Source organism: Chelmon rostratus, chromosome 5, assembly GCF_017976325.1.
Source record: "Chelmon rostratus isolate fCheRos1 chromosome 5, fCheRos1.pri, whole genome shotgun sequence".
Taxonomy (NCBI): domain Eukaryota; kingdom Metazoa; phylum Chordata; class Actinopteri; order Chaetodontiformes; family Chaetodontidae; genus Chelmon; species Chelmon rostratus.
In genome coordinates, this window is record NC_055662.1 from 2245571 (window position 1) to 2266464 (window position 20894).

Genomic DNA, 20894 nt, shown 5'->3' on the forward strand with positions numbered 1-20894 from the left:
AGGAGCTGTACAGATGTGGAATAGTGCCACCCACTGGCAAAATCAGAGCACTGCTGCCACATGCTGATGATAAACTGAAGACCCTCCTGTGTTTCAAATGCTATGTTAGAGGTACGTATAAATTAAAAGTATGTTTTTCTTAAGATATATATTTTAGATAAATAATTTTATACAATTTTTTTTTCTGCTTTTTCACCTGTCTGCATATCTGTCAGACTTGTCTGCTGTAATATCACAGCATGATCTGTGATGCTTTTTCAAACTTTAGTATAAGGTAAAGAAAGTTCATTATAAAATAGACAATGGTCCATTGCATTAAAAACGTGTTTTGTGCTTAATTAAAGACTTATTTTAATATGGGGACTATAAAACTACAAAATGGTCCATTGCTTTCGAGAAAAAGTGCTCAGATATGTACCACTGCTTGATTAAAAACATTTCTAAAGAAAAAAAAACACAAATGTGAAAACCTGATGAAAAGGTTTGCTTTTAAAACCTCAAACACCACATATTTGTTCACTGTTTATTTACGGTCATGCATTATTCGTTAAACGTGTCGATAATAGACTGCATTTCTTTAAAAAAAATCCTTTGCGCCAAATCATCAGAAGACAGCAAAACAGTCACTGTTATGTACTTCCGTTTTCGCTTTACCACCATTACTGAACCCTAGAAAACACTTTTGCCACCAGCTGTAGCTGGTATGAGGCGGTGATGTTAGCTAGCAGCAGCCTCGCTGAGGTTAGCAGCTACAGCTAGCTAACAGCAGCTACAGCTAGCTAACAGCAGCTACAGCTAGCTAACAGCAGCTACAGCTAGCTAGCCGCCGAGGTCGACTCGAGCGCTCGAGCCCCTCAGGATATGTGGAAGCGCACGCGGCGCGCATGGACCGCCGTGACAACGCGTCACGTGCTTGAGCGGCTGAGGGCGGAAGTGGAGACTCCTGTCTTCCTGTCCCATCCCTCCCTGCTTTCGGCCGAGTACAGCTACACCAACTGGAACTGGTAGGATGAAACTCTGCTGCTTCAACTTTTTTTTTTAACCACGGCAGCGTTTTCATATTTGCCGGTGTTTGTCAGCCGCTGACTCTCTCTGTTCGTCTCACTTGAGTCCCTGCTTAGACTGCTGCTCCAGCGGGCTGAGCTTTGCTTTCCTTTCTTCCATCTTTTAGCCTCATTGTCATGCAAAGATGTGTAACTTTTGTTTTGGTGCGCTGTTCATTGCTTTGCATGTAGAGTGCTGCAGAGATGATCATTCTGTGCGTCCTGTTGAGGAATGAAAAAGTTCCTTACGGAGATATTTACTTTGAGGAAAGTGTGTGTTCTGACTTGATGTTTTCAGTTGAAAAAGTGGAGTAGCCTAAAACTTGTTTAAACTTCTTAGGTGCTGCTGAGATCCTCTCAACCCGACTGGTTTCAACAATCAGCCCCTCAGGATAGCAATGGATCACAGTGGAGCCAGTGAAGGTCCTGGTCCAGGCAGAAGACCCTCCAGTCCCTCCTCTGGGACACCCATGGGGGCCCAGGGTAGTCAAAGACCCAAAGTAAAGATAACTCCCTTCCACAGCTCTCCCATAGTCAGCAGTGATGGAGCTCTCCGCAGGAAACGACCAGGAGCAGCTTATGGGAAACTGCTGACGCCTCCTAGCAGCCTGTTTCGGGACACACCAGGTCGGCTGACTGCTCCACCTGTCAGGGAGAGACTCGCTGTTGCTGCCGGGAGCCCAGTGGAACAGACCCCCAGCTCAGGCTTTCTGCTGGACACTACAGGAGCTAAAGCACAGGCAAGCCCTCTTGCCATAAAGGTAAATGAAGCGTTAAGCAGCTCTGTGTAAAATGTTTTCAAAAATGATTTAGACGGTTCTTGCAACTCCAAACACAATTTCCGTGTCATGAAGACAATTTCAGCTGCAAAAACTACAACAGACACTGTCGTCTCCTGTTGACCAAAAATTCTGTTATGAGAATGGATGTTTAGAATGGGTCATAATGGTAGAAAACTGTATTGATCGATGTGAAAATCAGTGCGCATGGACCAATAAACTAAAATAAAAACAATATTTGGACAAACTTCAAAAGGTTGACTTCAAACTTAGACCTGCGTTCAGTGTGCTGCACATAACAGAGAGACCATCAGCCAACCACAGCTGTGGATGAATTAGACACTGTCTAAGTCTAGTTGATGTTTAATGCTTAATTATTATGTGAATGCTAAGTGCAGACCTTGGTATATGTGTGTGTATGTAGTATATAGCTTTAGCAGTCAAAGAGAAATTGAATCGTGGCTGACATGCTGTCATGATTGTTTTCAGTGCAACATACAAGGTGTTCTACTATTGTGTTTGTTATTTTCCACCTGTTATTAGTTTGTGCTTTTATTTAGCTTGTTTGACCATTGATTACGGCATTACCTAACTTCCACACTTTATTCTGAAGGATGCATATTCCACAAGTCTTACTTCAATATTTCCCCTAAACCCTGCACACAGTTTAATAATCCTGTGCTGAATTTGAGAACATGTTTAACTCATACTTCTTGCTAGAAATGCTGAGTTGTATTGTGTTGTGCAGTCCATTAGCTGACATGTTCTAGTGGTTGATCGACATGGATTTTCCAATGGCTGATGCTGATATTTAGTGAGTAGGGCGACCAATGGCTGATATTTAACGCCTTTTTTTGCATCTGATAACGTGCAGCAATTTAATAATAATAACAAATGAGAGGTAGAGCGGGTTGTCAGAAGGTCTGTGGTTCAATCAGTTCCTCCTGAACCCCAAATTGCTCCTTATGGCTCATGCGTTGTTAAATGCTTTGAATGGACAAAAGACTAGGAAAGTGCTGATAAAAGAATCCAAAACGCATGTAGACACTAAAACTCTTCATAGATACACAGGATAATAACTAGTGGAAGACAGTGGACTGTGGTTAATTTGCATACAGTATATATACTGCACATATGAATTTAAATGCAATAACTGCTTTGTTCTTCTCACTCATTGAATAAATTAGAAAGTATATTGTTTTCTTGGCTCCAAAGACTCCTGGCCGGAAGGCACCAACGTCACGTCTGGCAGACTCACTAAAGTCTGGACCACCAGCTAGCACTGCACTTTGTGACAGCCAGAAAGGCAGAGGCAAAGAGAGGAGAGCTGCCTCCACCGCCGCCAAACCTCAGTCAGGTTAGTTGATAAGTTCTTAGTTCTCTCGTTTGAATCTAACTTGGGGAGATGCCGGATGGAAAACAGGCTGCAGCAGCAGCAGAGCGGTCACCATATATACAGTATACAACCACAGCTGCTGCATAAATATGGCTAATACATCTTTTTTCAAGTGCATTTATTTGTAGACTCTTAATAAGGTATGGCTTTAAGCAAGGATATACAGATATTTTGTGTACATGTGTCCAGATGACACTTTGCACTGGACACACTTCACATATCAACTTCTGTGCTAAAATGTTGCATCTCTGAAAAGTTCTCTTGTGCAATTTAAGTGATTCATGTCAGCAGATTGTATTACTGTAGTAGCCTGCAACTTACAATTATATTTATTATTGTTTTATTTATTTTTTATCTCCTTATTTGAAATAGTTTCAGTGCATCATGTTCCCGTTTGTTAGTGTAAGGAGAGTGAAATGAGAAGAAAAAAACATTAAAAGTATTTTTCTTGATGACACATTTTATGGATTAAAAGTACATGAAGCTGAGACCAAATGTTATACAATCGTTCTGATGTTTCAGTTCTCCGATGAATGCATGTTCTCTTTCTAAATTTTCATTAATTTAATTTTTAATACCAGTATTGTTGAGAGTTACAACCCGTTAATGTCAAGGTGACATTCACTAGTCAAATCATGCTGTGTGTAATAGCAGTTTTTCCATGCAGTGATAATCAGTTTTTAAAGAATAAACTCGGCCTTGATAGAACATTCAGTCTCCAAGGTTATTTCCTGGTGAGGACTTCTGGCCTCCGTCTAACCTCACTCTTTGTGCTTTTCCTAGCTGTGAAGAGGAAGAAGAGGAAGATGGGAATGTACAACCTGGTCCCCAAGAAGAAGACCAAGGCCCTAAAACAGCAGGAGAAGGCAGGTGCATTTATGTGGTTATTCCTGTATGTCAGACCTCGTACCAGCCCAGTAACCCACAAGAGCACATTAGTACCTCAAGCTGCATGTTCCCTCTAAGCTACATGGTGCCTGAATGTCAGTGACGTGCTGTTTTCATGCCGTGATGTATGCCACTAGATCAACAGTGGTATACCGCTAAGAAGTGGTGTAGGCCAGTCAACCAAATATATATAAATATAAGTTTGACATCACTCCACACCCACAGATCTGACCTGACTCTCTGGGCTAACACCAACACTGCAGCAGCGATCCTTTAATTTTTCCATAAAAGCGTTTGTCATTGGACTGTTTACATTATACAGTTTGACATGGACATGAGACATTTTCATTTACATGGAAGAAAAAAAGAGTCTAAACAAGTGGAGTAAGTACTTCAACTTCAGGTGACCAGTTCACAAGAAGACCTCAGTCATTCTAACATCTTTTATCAAGCCCCTGTTTGGAGCCTTGTCTCAATCCTTCATTAATAACAAGCAAAGAAATGTCAAAACCACATCTGACAAAAATCAGTTATTGCCAGTAGCTAATATGCTGTGTGATGTTTAAATGATGGGTTTTCTTGCTCCACTTGTCCTTTCTGTATTAGTGCTGTAAAAGCTACAACACTCAATAAATCTTGGTAACTATAGATGATGTATGTATGTGGATGGATTACTAATACATACAAACGTCATTCCTTGTTTCAATCAGAGAGGAGAGGAGCCAGCAGCGAGTGCAGAGAAGAACCGACCTGCAGCAGCTGAGAAACCAGTGCTTCTAACAGAGACTCTGAAGGCCGGAGAACCGCCAGCCGCTGGAAATGACGTGCAGGTGGAGGTGGAGCCTGGAGCGGGCAGCCGTGTGGAATACACAGAGCTGACTTTGGACTGCCTGGACCTGAAGGCTCAGGAAGAGCTGCTCTCACCCCCCCTGTCTGGTGATAACAGCCTCTCGCTGACTGATTCAACTTCATAAGATTTATCTAAAATGCTACTGTAATTCTGCAAAATTAGTTTCAATAGGTCGCACAAGTCAGATTGTTGGCGTGATGTGTAGTAAAATAGTGGGATGTGTGCATGCAGGTGCGGCAGCAGATGCTGACGTGACAGAAACCGAGCTGGCTGAGGAGTTACCGCTGTGCTGTTGTCGTATGGAGACGCCTCATAGCGGGGGAAGCCTCTCCACACTGGATCAGACCTGCATGGCCATGGAAAGCGCAGATGGAATGGTAACAAAAACACTTACGTATCACTCTGACTAGAACTCCGATGTAAAATATCATGCAAATCCCATCCAGTTACCAGAGAAAGTGCTACTTACCGATGTAAAAGCAACGCTAAGCACATCACCGAGTCCACGCTGCAGCAGTTTAAAAGAGCACAGCAGTAATGATATTCTGCGTATGTGACTGAGAGTGATTTTGCTCTTTAAGGTGGGGATGAGGTTCGTAGTGTCCCATGTGCTAAGGCTGCTTTTCATCCCTGAATCCAAGACCAGTTCTGTAAAGAAAACAGTTAATACTACAGAATGTAGAAAACCTTTGCACGGAAATATTATTAGGGATTCAAAAGCACCAACTGAATTAGACCCTTGGTTTTAAAACTGTAGCAGTTTTTTGTGGACACCGACTTGATTTTCTCTCCACAGCTGAGTCGTTGCCAGAGGCGAGTGATGAAGCAGGAAATGATGCGGCCCTCCAACACGGTCCATCTGCTGGTTCTGTGTGAGGACCACCGGGCCGGCATGGTTAAGCACCAGTGCTGCCCCGGCTGTGGACTCTTCTGCAGGGTGGTGAGGGGAAACAAAGCACATTGATTTCCTCTTCCCCTTTTTTCTTCCGCCTTTTGTGGCTTTCTCGTCACCGTCATTGTCTCTTGTCCTGTTATCCTTTGCCTAGCGTTTATTCTTCGTCTCCTTCTTCTACACCTTCCTGTTTCCTGATATTTCAGTTTCCCTGACCAGTTTCCATGTCCGTCTGCCTTTCATCTCCTTTTCCTCGTCCTCTGTCTCCTGCTCCTTCTCCCTCCTCTCTTTGTTCCCTCTCTATCCTCCCTCATACTCTATAGCAGTGACTCTCAAACAGGGCTGCTTGTATCTGAGGGTGAACTTCTGCAGTTGTGAGGGGCGACGTGGACAGATTGTGGTGTAACTTTAACTTGTGATTTGATTGAAAATACACCAGATAAAACAGATAGGCAGGAGTAATAAGCAGCGGATCAGTGATGAGTGATTAAAGTGTAGGATAAATGTTTGATATATTTTGCTGAAAGTAATGGATAAACAGTTAAAATTGGCAGGTAAAAGTAATGGTTAAATGGTTGAATGAACTAAAAGTAATGGATAAATGAATGGTTAAAATAGAAAGTCATTGGTATATACTTGAAATAGGTAAAAGTAATATATAAGTGTTGTTTAAATTCATATAAATAGATAAAAGTAATGGCTAAATGGTTGAAACTGCCGTTCCACGTGGTGGTAGTGAGAATGCAAATTTGACCAACCTCCTGTCCTGTTGTTTTCCTGGCCCGTCCCACAGGGCACCTTCATGGAGTGCAGGCCATATGGCAGCATCTCCCACCGCTTCCACCGTGACTGTGCCTCCATCTTGAAGGATCTCAAGTTTTGCCCCCACTGCGGAGAGGACGCCAGCGGGGCGAAGGAGGTCACAGTGCCGAAGGCTGACCCGTCGCCCTCTGTGCCCAGATCGAACCCAGGGCCATCGCTTCCAGCCGTGCCCACTGTGGCCGCCCTGCCGTCAGTGCCGACCACGCCTGCTGTTCCACAGATACTTCGAGCCAAGAAGACCAGCGAGCCACAGAGGGACAGAGACGAGAGCCCCAGCAGGTGACACAGGACTGTTGCTGCTCGTGTCAACTCGTCTTCTCACATAGAAAAGATGGAGACACCACTTCCTTGATATCACTAAACTCGCGACTATTAAAGAGCAATTCCAATTTATTACAACCAGGGGCAAATAAAAATCCTTCCGCTTGTTTTCTGCCACCAGGTTAAAGGGCGAGGCTGTGTGTGCTGCAGATAGAGTACCTAAAGAATCACTGGAGAGCATCCTGATGGCACTGGACGATGAGAAGTAAGGTTAACCGTGAAATATTTTCACATCAGTATGCAAACATTTGCAGCATGAGGCCACAGTTTTTCTTTGATGTAATTGATTGTGTCCTTTATTTATTTTATTTAGCCTAAAACCAAAGAAAGTGAAGTACCCCACCAGACAGCTGTACATCTCTGCAAAGCAAGGAGAGCTCCAGAAGGTCATCCATCTCCTAGGTAACTCAAATATGTTACTAGACACGAAGTGGCTTCAATTACAATAACTCAGTTTAGTGTTTTTGTCGTATCACGCCGGTTTAACAAACTGTGTATATTACAGTTGATGGGAAGGACCCCAACTTTATGATGGAGGGCCAAAACAAACGCACCCCTCTCCATGCAGCAGCTGCTGAGGGTCACCAGGAGATCTGCCACATGCTGGTTCAGGTGAGGAGACTGTGGCTTCACTACAGGCTGCTCCTCAGGCCCTGTATTGATCAAGAGTGACACACTTTCACCTTAACTAACTTTTCTCAATCTTTTTAGGCTTTTGGGTGTAAAATGTAAAAAGCTAAAACAAATCTGAGAGAGTGGAAACTCCTTAATTGTACATTATCTTAATGGCAATGCCACATGCTGGCTGTTAGCTGCCATCAACTCCACAACGTTAACTGTCGCATCCAGAGACCTTACTGGGTGATGTCGGTGTATTAACTAGTGATGCTGCGATGCTGTCTGTATGTGTGTGCACCCGTAGGCTGGAGCCAACCTGGACATGTTTGATGAGGAGCAGAGAACACCACTGATGGTGGCCTGTGAAAACAACCACCTGGACACAGTGCAGTACCTGCTGAGAGCCGGAGCATCCGTCAGCCACAAGGTGGGTCAGCACACATTCAGCCTGCTGGATCGTCTCCGTCAGCGTCGACTCGTCCTACCAGTCTGATGTGTGCTCACGTCAAAGTCTGCTTCTTCATTCATCGCTCAGTTTAATCTCGCTCTGTCAGCAGCTGCCACTGCACACACACACACACACACACACACACACACACACACTCCTGTTCCACTGCTGTTTTTAAAACCACTATTCTTGTTTTTACCTCCTGAAAAAGCATAAAGGAACATAATGAAGCAGAGACATAATGAAGCAGACATCCATTTCAGCTTGGTCTAGACTAGTTTGCAAAAGCAAGCTTTTGTGAGTTTTGTAAAATGTAAAAAAAAAAAAAAAAAAAAGACCTCTGGACCAAAGTTGTGTCAGCCCCTGAAGAGAAGTGCTGGACACAGTGGCTGTGCAAATTTAACTTGATAATGTTTGGAGAGTTCTGAGAGACTGAACTTTTCCAAAGTGACCTGCTGCAGCTATGACATGCACACCTCGTTAAAGTGAATGTGCTGGTGAGACAAGTAAATGTGGATCACATCAAGGTCCTGCAGAGTTCAGCAGAAGTATGGCTGGGTATTAAATACATTAATAAAATGAACAGGTTTGTTTTGAAGTGGCACATGGTAGTGATTTCAGAGAATTTGTAGCATTCAGCAGTTTACATATATATATCCGAGTGGTCCAGACCTGTCAGAGAGTCTGCTTTTCTCAACACGGGACAAAGAGTTTAAATATGATCCTGAAATAAACTCAACTACAAAAAAAATAAATAAAATAAAAATAAAAATTCACTGGCATATTCACTTTGTGAACACATGATTGTATAAAGGATACTACTCCATGGGCTCAGGAACACATCATAAAGCTGAAAACAGTTTGTTTCCAAGTGATTTCATTCTGTTTTGATTTATTTTTTACACAGCATCCCAACGTTTTTGTATTAACATTTTCTTTATCGTGTCCACTAATATGCCTACCACTACTGACACTGCTAGATCTGTCCTGATCTTCTGTCTGCTGATTTCTAAAAGCAGCCTCTGCAGTGCAGAGCTCTTCTTTGTGGATGTCATTTGCCCACAAACTGGGAAACTGGTTCGTCTTATGCTAAAGTTTACAAACAGGCGGTATTCATCAGGCTGTAACAAGCGATTTACGACAAGTTCATGTAGTTACAAGAGTTGATGTATCTGACCAGGAACACTTGTACAAACAAAGGTTTAGGATAAGAATACGACTGAGCACGAGAACCCATTAGCTGAAAGAACTGCAGAGATGCATGAAAACTCCCTGTGGGTTTGTCACTAGAAGACAAACTGTTATCAATATATATAGTCAAAGTTGATTAGAGCAGCTTTAAACAGAATGCAGTTGGTGCAACAACCAGTACTTCAGTGCGGCAGAGCATGTGATTACTCTGGGATTAAGGCAGACTTTGTCATTAACTGATTGTTTAATGAAAAGCACAAATTTTAATTAACCTCTCAGCCTTTAAGCCTAAACTCGGCTCTAGAGGGAGGGAGACGATAAGGTGCAGGGCATTCCTGAACTGTTGGACAGTTTTTCTTCATTACATCCATTCCAATGTCCTCTTTCACCTGCAACTTTTAACTCATGGAGTCCAGAAGCTAATAAAAGTCCCGTTCTGTTGGACAGTGGTGGCAGTAGTGCAGCGTTGTTCAATGTCACCATGTTTTCATCCCAGGACATCATGGGTTTCACCTGTCTGCATCTGGCAGCTAAACTGGGACATTATGACATAGTCCATCACCTGCTCTCCAAGGCATCCAAATACGTCAACTGTCAGGTAAAGACACGCTCCGCCTCATTTACTAACAGCTAAGATTGTGGAAATGAAAAGTCGTGTGTCAGTGGGAACCGTTGCAGGAGGTTTATAGCTTGTGTCTGCGCAGGATGACGGGGGGTGGACTCCCATCACCTGGGCCATCGAGTACAAGCACAAGGAGCTGGTCCACCTGCTGTTGTCCAGAGGGGCCGATGTTAACATCAGAGACAAGGTCAGTGCACACGACATGCTGTTCACTTTTACAACTCTGTCTTCACACTTCATACAGCGTCGCAGCTCATCAAGGTCAACTCTTTGATGAGTGTGATCTCATGGGATGCATAATATTTTTTACCTCTATACTGAGTGAAATGTAAGCACCGTGCACAGGAGAGGCAGAGGGGCAGTGGGTGCTGTGTCACCTTGGGCAAGGAAAGAAGTAGACCTCGCTCACATATTAGAGCTATTTCTAACTTAGACGGGACGGATATCGAAGGATTTCACAGTGTTTCATTACTGTGTCACTGTGCTGTACATGTAGTGGGCCATTCATTGATATGTTCCAATACCTGTCAGTGTAACAACCTCATAAAGGAGCCATTCATACAAACAGATTCTTTCTTAGGCGGCACATACAAGTGAGAAAAAGTGGAATTCACCAATCTGTTACACTTCAGATTTTCTCATAGGTATGATGAACACTCAGAGGTCTGTCTTGTCAGATGTACAGATCATCTGCTTTTCTTCTCAGGATGAAAAAAACTGGTTTGATGATACTAAAAATATATGTTAGCTACTACTAAAATGACTTTATCGTGTCCGTTCACTGAAAGGTGTGAGGTTTTTCTGATTTTATTTACATTAATTTGGCCACATGGCCAGGTGGCATTTATCAAGTTGAAACATGCAGTTTACAACAAGATGTTATTAACTCTACTGTGTCAAGTTATAGAGGTGACAGAGAACATAACTCAATGGATCATCATGTATATTATGCTGATGCTTCATCTTACATTTGGTCGTGGCCTGTTATTCTCTTCCTACAGCCTGTATTGTTTGAAACCCTGCCTCTGTCAGAACTGGTGTCAGTGCTGACCTCTTTTCTGCTCCTTCTTCAGGAAGAGAATGTGTGCCTGCACTGGGCGGCTCTATCGGGTTGCGTTGACATCGCGCAGGCTCTGCTGGAGGCTCGGTGTGACCTCAGTGCTGTCAACGTTCATGGTGACTCACCGCTTCATGTCGCTACCAGGGAGAACCACCTGGAGTGTGTCATGTGAGTGTGTAGTCTATGAACAAATGTTAAATAAGGGGGCCACACTGGGGCACATGCTTAAAGATGTACGTGTAGGAAAGTGTTTTTTAACCCGTATTTTTGTTTTTATTTGTTTCATTTATAATGGTGCAAAGGACAACCTGACTGACAGCTGTAGAAATGAGCAACTAACCTCCCTCTGTGAACTCAATGAGAAGCTGCACCCCAGGGTGGGGTTCTCATTCATACTGCAGTCACTGAAGGTGTCCTGTGCCAATTCAGGAACGTTGTAATAATCTCTGAGTTTGAAATAATACTTTAAAGTCATGGTTGTATGCAATAAATGTACTTTAACAGTTGAATCCCCTCAGCACAAAACATGAATATGCATAGCCCCATTAATGCTGTCAGTGGCAGATGATGTGAGTTTTGAGTTGAATTATGTTTTAGGAAACACTGATGATGCAATGACTATACTAACTCAAAGCAAGGCTAAACGAGTCTTACTTCTTACCCGGTTATTTACTTAAGTAATTAAAATGATTGCATTCAGTTGGTCATATGAACATGTTCCAGACATATGAATATGTATTCATGTGCACAGTGATCCTCTTTTACTGATCATGGTTGTGTATAAACAGCGATAGTTAATGGTGTTTGGTCCACCTCTCATTCTCCACTTCAGTCTGGGTTTCACTGTAAGGTTTGAATATGTTCCATTTAAAAATGTAATGCTAGGGGGGCACTGAATCCTTAACATTTTCCAGTTTATTAAGCTTTCACTTTGTCAAAAACTTTTTGTAGCCTCGTCCCCAGACTTCTTGTTTTAACACCTTCCATCCACAGGTTGCTGCTGTCTCATGGAGCTGACGTCAATCAGAGGAACAGGGACGGAGACGCAGTCCTGGACTGCTGTGTCTACGGCTGCGAGGTGTGGACGGCCCTCAACACCAACAAGAAGCTGACTGATGCCAGGAGAGGCAGGGACTGTCAAGGAGAAAGACTGCTCAGCAGGTAGACAGCAATGCTGCTCTGTGTGTGTGTGCGTGCGTGCGTGCATCTGAGTGTGCATCCGTGTGTGTGTGGGGGGGGGGGGGCTATCTATATGAATATCCATATCCATATATATCCATATAAATGTTTATTTTCTAATATTACATGTACGTATAGAACTATGCTCAGACATATGCTGCTGTCTGCTCTGTTTCTGTGTTGTTCATTGGCACTGTTCCTCTGTGGGTTGAGACACCTCTACCTGTCTTGCTCCTGAAACACTTTCAAAATACATGGGATAAAAAAAATCATGTGATCAAGCTGAAAAAACAAAGCTGTTTTTGGATTTCTAAATTCTAAAGATGTTCTTCAGGGGAGAATTTGAGGAATTCTTTGGGGAAATTGGGGAATCACAGAGTCAAATTATTACCTTTAGAGAATTTGAAGCACAGTGTGTTTTCCACATAGCTTTACAGCTTCACGAGATGGTTCTCAGTCTGGTTTTTAAACGTTTGCTGCGGTATTAAAGCTGCGTTCATCCGTTTTATTTTGGCCACATGGGGTGTCTGTCTGTCCAGCAGGCCAATGTTCACTCTCCTTGTTGCTGTTTTTGTCTCAACCAGCTCCTCAGAAAGATATTTGGCAAAATACTAACATGCTGATGCTAAGCAAGTATCATGTTTACAATGGTCACCATCTAAGTTTGGCTTGTTGGAAATGTTTTGATCTGATGTTGCCACTAGATTAAAAGTTAAGGGATCACCAAAGTGGTTACGATTCATCGAGAGGAGAACCTGAATGTCTGTACCAGATTTGTAATCGCGATCCATCCAATAGTTGGAGATATTTTTCAATCACATGACATGGTTATGCTATGTTTGAGTCAAAAATGGCTATAAATGCAGTTGCAAGAAGAAAACTTTCAACTCATATCAAAAGATGTTTGATTTGTACGAGAACTCTAATTCTAATATTCTTCTTATTAACTCCCTGAGCTTTCATCCGTTTCTATCTGCTGACGTCTCTTGTTTTTTTGCTTTGTATTGAGTGTTTTGTCAGACTCACTGCTATTTTGGGGTGTTTTAACTGAGCGTGCTCCCTGCTGCCTCTCGGCCCGTGGAGAGCTGTTTTCTCTCCTCTGCTCTCTGCTGAACTGTTCAAGTGTGTAATCATCTGCTTCTCACGGCATTACGTCATTTCTGTTGCATGGTGAGCATGCTGAGTATCAGGTACTGTACTGTCTGTGCCGTGATGCATTGGCGAGGCAAGGACTAGTTATTGATTACTGGTGAGGTGGGTGTGGGTGTGTGTTTGTGTTTGTGGGTACTGGACATACTCGGCGGGGGCACAAATAGTCCCAGCACAGTTACTGCACCCAGCGGGGTGCCACGAAACCATTCAGATAGGAACTCCCTGTAACAACACAAACTGTTGTTGTGCACATGTAGAGCAAAGGAGATGCATGTAAATGATTGTGCTTCAGAGGTGTTGGTAGGCATATTTTTCACTTTTGGCAGAGCCTCCCTGTCTTTATGCTAAGCTAGGGTAACTCCGTCTCTGAGATTGATCTTCTATTGAACTATTCCCACTCAGCTAATGAGACTGTGTACCATGTACACCACTGCATTTTTACAGTGCACTTCATTCTGAATTATTTTCTGCTTGTCATTAATTGTAGAATTGGTACTTAAAGTACTTCTTGTCTTGTCAGTTTTTCACGTCATGTATTTTATTGTGGTATTCTTTTGATACAGCTATATGTTGTATATCTATATGCATTTTTCTGCCATACATGTGCTTGAATTAGATTTAAATAATCAAATTTTTCCTTCTCTAGGGACATTTCTCGAGGGTACGAGGCAGTTCCTATCACCTGTGTTAACAGTGTCGACAGCGAGCCGTGCCCTGAAAACTTTAAATACGTACCAGACAACTGTGTCACCTCCCCACTGAACATTGACAAGGACATCACTCACCTACAGGTGAGACGTGAGCTCTCTGTAAACTATACATTTATTACAGTATCCTAAAGAAGGCAGAACATGACACGCATTTAATATCTCTGTGTGTATTCAAAGAATAAGTCGGCTTACATTCTATATTTTTCTTATTGTCAACAAATCCCATGTGCAGAGTCTCAGGCAACAAGTCATCAGAAAGTATTGTGTGTGCATCTAAGCCTCATATATCTTCTTCCTCTGTGCCATACAGCTCCATTTTTGTGCAAAAACTATTAAAAACAGATCAATGCGTCACACTGATGCACTGGGTGACATGCTCCTTCATTACCACAAAGACTCCAAATACACATTAGAGCACCAAATGTGAATTACACCGTCACTGAAAATAGTCCCCAACAAATGCAATATTTCCTCCTGTTAGAGTAACATTTGATAACCACCGCAGTGACAGGCTGTTTTAGGAAATGACTGAGAAAACCTTGGGGAAAAAAAGTATTTATATATTTGAGTCGTTTTTCAAGATTTCCATCTTCAGCAGGAACCGATGGATTAGAGTTGTACACACAGGGTAGGAAAGTAGAGAGATGAAGTAAGGCATTGCTGGGTTTGGTCTTTTCATGGGGTTTGTTGACAGAAAGACAAGTACAGAATAACATCAGCCTCAACCTTTAACCTGGTGCTGCTGCAGCCTTCACATTACTGTGACACATTCACTTCAGACTCGTGCTGTGTTGGAATTCTAGTAAATGTTACCAGGCCCCACCTACTGAGCTGCTGTGTTAGACTCCCATTTACCAAATATGCATGAGCAAATTTTCATGTTATCACCTGTTCAATTTCAAAGAGAAAAACAGTTGAGAGTTTGAGTAAACTGCTCCACGCAGGCTATCTGTTTCTATTTTCCACTCATATCATGTACATTCTATGACACCAAGAACAGTACAGTAAAGTAGGATGAAAGCTGCCACAATACCTGACTGCTAACAGCTCACTGATTGTGTCTTCAGCACTGCAGCTGTACAGACGACTGCTCGTCCAGTACCTGTGTGTGTGGTCAGCTCAGTCTGCGATGTTGGTATGACAGCGTAAGTTCACACACACACACACACACACACACACACACACACACACACACAAAATGCTAGATAAATGTGTGTTTGAGAATACATTGTGTGATGTTATTTCAGTATCTTTAACATTGAGCACAGTTACATGTGCAGTGTCCATTCTGTCATGTTTTCTCTACACGTTCACATGTGTGTTTACAATATAAAACAGTTATTCTAAATGGAAGTTTAGTGGATTTTGAGAATGTTTCCAAATTCCCACTGTTTGTTGTCGAACTCTGCCTACAGTATTTCCAGTTTCAGATTTTCCATGAACTTCTAAAACAGAGGGTGCAGATTTGCGTGCTGAGTTTGTTTATCTTTTTAACGTCAATTCTTTTCTGACACTCAAACATTTGAATCTGTGAAAGCAGCAGATAACCCTGGTGCAGCTTCTAACATGTCTCTTGGTGCATATGTAGGAGGGTCGACTACCTCTGGACTTCTGTCAGCGGGAGCCCCCTGTGCTGTTTGAGTGTAACCACGCCTGCTCCTGCTGGAGGACCTGCAGGAACCGAGTGGTCCAGAACGGACTGAGGTGACCTGTTTTACTTTTTAGACACGGCACAGCAAGGCTGACTGGCTGCACAGTATCCAGCACTGTTAATCCATCGTGGTTATGAAGGTTTAATATCCAAAGATAAAACAGAAACAAAAGCAACTGCGCTACTACAGAGACCACATTCTGACCCCCTTTGCACTTTACATTACAAGTGTCTCAAATCTGGATAAAATCCAGGTGGGATTTCATTACTGTTTGATTCATTACAAGCACACTTTTACTTCATGAGCTTCATTTAAAGTATGTTTGACATGTCCTTTACACAGATGTCATTAAGTTCTACTTAAATATGTTAAAAATTAATATACTAATTCTGGAATACTTATAGTGGTATTTCAAAGTACTTCATTTCAACATTATAAATTGTACTTAAGTGTACTTTTAAAAAGTATACTAAATTACAAAAACTTTCAATAGTGCACGTTAGGTTACATTTTGGATGGGATATTTTTTCAAACACGAGGCTGCATTGCCCTTTCATTGTGCCGCTCTGATGCTTACATGCACATACGAAGGACACGGCCTGGAGAAGGGACTCTGTTCTCTCTTCCAGGAAAAGTATTAGCTCTCTAAATAGTTTTTCTCTCCTGCAAACTGTTTTCTTCCATAACATCAATGTAATTGTTTCGTCTCAATGTTCCGGCCGTTCTGTCAGCTGTGGGATGAGATAATTGCTTTGTTGTTGTTTCAGAGCCCGGCTGCAGCTCTACAGGACACACAAGATGGGCTGGGGAGTGAGGGCCATGCAGGATATCCCTCAAGGGACATTCATTTGCGAGTGAGGACAGGCTGTCATAAGTGAAACAACTGAATTCAGTTTTTTTTACTGCATGAAATATTGAAGAGAAGCTGCACTCTGAGCTCTTTCCCTCCCTCATGCTTCCACAGGTATGTTGGGGAGATCATCGCTGACGCAGAGGCAGACAAAAGGGAGAACGACTCTTTCCTCTTCACCCTCGACAATAAGGTGACTGAATTGGTTTACATGAATTTTTAAAGCGGCGCTAGGCAACCGTGCATGTTGGTTCTGAGACATAATTGCACACACACAAGTGTTCAACCACTTGCCATTCTGTAAGGTGAGAGAAGAAAATGAAGTGATGTTAAAGAGTCCAGCTTGCTGCAGACAGGATGCTCAGTCAGTGCTGTTTTGGACATGCTCTCTATTACACTTTTAAGTTTTGATGTTATTCACTTTACATGGAGGTAAAATTAATACCAAATGTTGTTAAATGTTTGCCAAATAAATGAGCATCTGAGTATGAGTCGTAAGAAATCATAAATGATCTTTTACAACGGTTTAGATGTTCGCCGGGCTCCATAAAATGCAACTAGTATTTTAATTTAACACAGGTAGCTAGTTACTAAGGTTTTACAGTATGTACGAACAGTATGGTGCAAAAGTTCATGTATGAGGGAGTCTCATCACACTTCATAGTGAACTGTAAGGAAACACTGGCCACCCACTCAGATGTCTTCAACATTATTGCACATACAAATAAAAAGAGGTGCTACATGAATTTATCCCATCAGTCCCATCCAGCCACAGCACTTTATAGTGCCTCCTCTTGCAATTATGCAATTTTGTCATGTCCGTGCAGCTGCTAACAGGTTTGGAGTCATTAACTAAGTTAGGAAAAATGATAAAATGCTTTTAATATTAGTCCTAAAAGCTGGTTTATATATGTGTCGGATTTTTTGTTTAAAGTTTGGGCAAACAAGGTGAATCTGTGGCAGATCAGGATGCAGTTTCATGTATGTTGTTATGGATTTTAATCTTGGTCGGTGTCAAACCAAAACTGTGTGACGCTGTTAAGTCACTGCTATAGGCCCACGAGAGTGCAAACCCATTTATTAATTCATTAGATTTATTTATTTATTTATTCCTGTATTACACACCCAAAGGTGCCCAGCTCACATTGGTTTACAGTACTTCCATTACCCGTATACATGTGTCAAACATATTCAAATATAAACTTAACAAGACAAACATACTACACTCAGACTTGATGAGAAGCATTTAACAAGAACTGAGCAGTCTACATTCAGCAGTCATATGTCTCAGACTGGGATGTCGGGCACACGTGAGGGATGGGGTGCATGTGCTCTTATGTTTGGTCAAGAGGTGGTGCTGCAGAGTTTCTCATCCAGACGCTGTTCACTACGTGGTGCACTGTTCGTCCTTTGTTGGCAGCGTTCTTCATGGTTTAACAGACTGGGTGATCTGGTGAAGACAGCCAGGTGATGGTAGCAAGGAGGACCAGTTGCTGAAGGACATATTCTGAAATCACATCTCAGATTTGTTCTTTTGATTTATTTTAATGAAAGATGCTGAAACGTAACCTGTTCATTTATTCATTCTGCCTCTTTATTCCCGTTCAGGGTAGTGTGAGGCCACATGCATCAGGGCTTGGAAATGTTTCATCAGCCAGCAGTAATACTGGGGACACCAGTAACAAAAGGAGCCCGCTGAATTTTATTGAAATAACATAATCAAGAACATTATATACTAGAAACACTGCACCCTAGGAAGCACTGCAATAGGTACAAATGAGGAATAGAAACGGGACTGGTCTGATCCATAATGCAGCAAAGATGTTTAGATTCACCTATTTACACTCTGAAAAATAAAGGACGATATAGCTGTAGTGGCTTATTTTCATATATTTGTCATTTCTCTGACTAATTGGAATATTGTACTTGCCAAGTCTGAGATGAACATGAGGTGTCACTAAAAAAAGTTCTGACAAGACAAGAAACGTGAGCAGTCAGTCAGCCAGCCATGTTGGAAACAAACCAACAGGCTAGTCCAACTTTTTGGTAAGAGAAAATGATGGTGTTTAAACCCAAATGACGTAATTATACCCCCAAACATGTATTTTCAATTTCAGTTTACAGCACACTGTAAACTAAGTACAGAAACTGTACTGACTGTTGTTGTGTGCAGAGTTTTCCTGTGCAGGTGCTCTCACTCTGTTTGATCTCTAAATAAAGTGGTTTGGATAATCTGGATACACAGTTTGCTTGGTTAAAAACTGTCTGTTGCTCTGACTGCTTGTGTTTATTGCCCTGTTGAACTTGTAGTGATTTCATGTGTCATGTCCTGACATGCAGTTAACTTGCTGAGTACAATATTATCAACTGATGAAAAAAGCACTTCCATTGTATTTTCTAGAGTTATTTCTCAGACCTGATTGAAGGCCAGCAGTGGGTAAACCCAAAGAGAAGATGTGACTGAATCTTTTTCAACATCATGTTTTGCAGGTGGGGGACGTACACTGTATTGATGCAAGACTCTTTGGCAACATTGGCCGCTTCATCAACCATCTGTGTGAGCCCAACGTGCTGGCTGTGAGGGTGTTCACCATGCACCAGGATTTACGCTTCCCCAGGATCGCCTTCTTCTCCAGCAGGCCCATCAAAGCTGGAGACCAGATAGGGTGAGTGGTGGAACAACAACCTCAGCCCTGTGTACTGTCTTCCCTTTCCTGTTCTATAGAGAACTTTTAAATAAAATGGTAAAGATGATATGATGCACTGGTGTCTCTTCCTCAGGTTTGACTATGGCGATCACTACTGGAGGGTGAAGAGCAAGTTCTTCAGCTGCCATTGTGGTTCTGTCAAGTGTCGCCACTCAGCTGCTAGCAGATAGAAACTCACTGACGACCACGATCCCTCTTTCTGCCTGGACACATTCTGTGACCTCTCTAGAGCCAGAAACACTGCCTTCTGAACCAGATACCACATAAGATTATGCAAACACCAGTGGGATTTATTTATACACCGAATAAGGTTACTTTTCTATATGAAGAACACTGCCTGAAATACTCTGTGAGAGTAGTTTAACTCGTTTTAAAGAGCCAACGGTCAGGTTAAAAAAAATCTTAACAGATGATTTTAACATTCATGCATTCTTCAATTAATACTGCAAAGTGTTGTATTTGTGGATTAATGAAGTGAAGTAATGTTTTGGTAGTCTGGTCTCATCTATGAACATGCTTTTTACTACATGTCTAATTAGAAATGAATAAACATTTTTAAAGCATCTTTACGTCTTATTTTTATGGCTGGCTCAAAGCGGGCCTTTCAGTTCATCCCAAAGGTATGGGATGAGGTCAGGGCTCTGCAGGCCAGTTCTTCCACACCGAACTGGAAATCATGTCTTTTTGGAGCTGGCTTTTTGCTCCAGGGCATTGTCATGTTGACACAGGACAGGGACAAACACAAACTGCCAGTGCAAAGTTGGAAGCACACTGTCTAGAATATCCTTGGATGCTGGAGAATTAGCATTTCCCTTTATTGAACTAATGAGCCCAAACCAGGAATTAATGATTTAGACCAAAAGAAAACAACAGTAAACCATTTGTCCACCCACGTTTGGGCACATAGATATGTAAGTATTTTGTTGAAGAAAAAAAGGATTCTAAAAATCTCAGTTTGTGTGGAATCGTTGACTCGGTGTTGAATTGTAGAACTGTCTCGACTGTAGGTGGTCATTTAATACTAATTGTCATCAGGTAATTGTTTCTTGAGAAACAATTGGAAATAAACTATTCCTCATTTTATTGAGAACTGCTGGAGTCCCCTGAACCATCTTAAACTGCTTGGACCTCAATGTGAAAGCAGCAGGCTGCGTGGCAAAGTTAGTGCCAGAATGGCCCTCTGGATATTATCGTCACTGTACGCAATCACAAACACAAATCTTTCTTCATGTTTTTAGTTGCATCAATCAGCCATTGATTCATGGAATGCAAGAGAATGATGGAGCATGATGGCGCACTTTTAAAGGCTTCAGTCATTTGAAATGTTATTGCATCATCTTCTTTTATGAACATTTTTCACAGGCACAAAAATAACCTTTTCATAACTTTTACATAACATAACTAAAAAATAACTTTTGTCTTCAACTCTACAGTGATTTTTTAAAAAAACAAATATCTCAGATTTATAATTGTGGTTTTATGTCATAGAATAACCTAACATGTATAAGGATATATATTTTTGATAGTGTCAGTTTTGGTTAATGTAGGTAAAGGTAATCAGTCAGCCTTTTCCTGTCCCTTCACATTAATTTCCATTGTTATTTACGTGTTATTTGTTTATTTGAGTTTTTCATCTTGAACCTCAAAAGACCTACATTGGAATTGTGGTGAATTAAAATCAGTTAGAATAATAAATTGGTTTACTTTTTGGTC

General features: G+C 41.8%; 1 protein-coding gene across 1 annotated transcript; it reads left to right on the forward strand.

Annotated features, from left to right (window-relative positions):
- The first annotated feature begins 872 nt into the window (after nucleotides 1-872).
- Nucleotides 873-19746, forward strand: ehmt1a (euchromatic histone-lysine N-methyltransferase 1a). Its single transcript, XM_041936571.1, has 23 exons — nucleotides 873-1004; nucleotides 1384-1804; nucleotides 3038-3179; nucleotides 4002-4084; nucleotides 4817-5042; nucleotides 5188-5333; nucleotides 5753-5896; nucleotides 6642-6949; nucleotides 7113-7196; nucleotides 7305-7393; nucleotides 7497-7603; nucleotides 7914-8036; nucleotides 9745-9846; nucleotides 9953-10057; nucleotides 10944-11098; nucleotides 11924-12091; nucleotides 13908-14052; nucleotides 15039-15116; nucleotides 15560-15675; nucleotides 16391-16477; nucleotides 16588-16666; nucleotides 18964-19139; nucleotides 19255-19746. The coding sequence occupies exons 2-23, from the start codon at nucleotides 1442-1444 to the stop codon at nucleotides 19349-19351; spliced, it is 3123 nt and encodes a 1040-aa protein (XP_041792505.1). The 5' UTR covers nucleotides 873-1004; nucleotides 1384-1441; the 3' UTR covers nucleotides 19352-19746.
- The last annotated feature ends 1148 nt before the right edge of the window (nucleotides 19747-20894 follow it).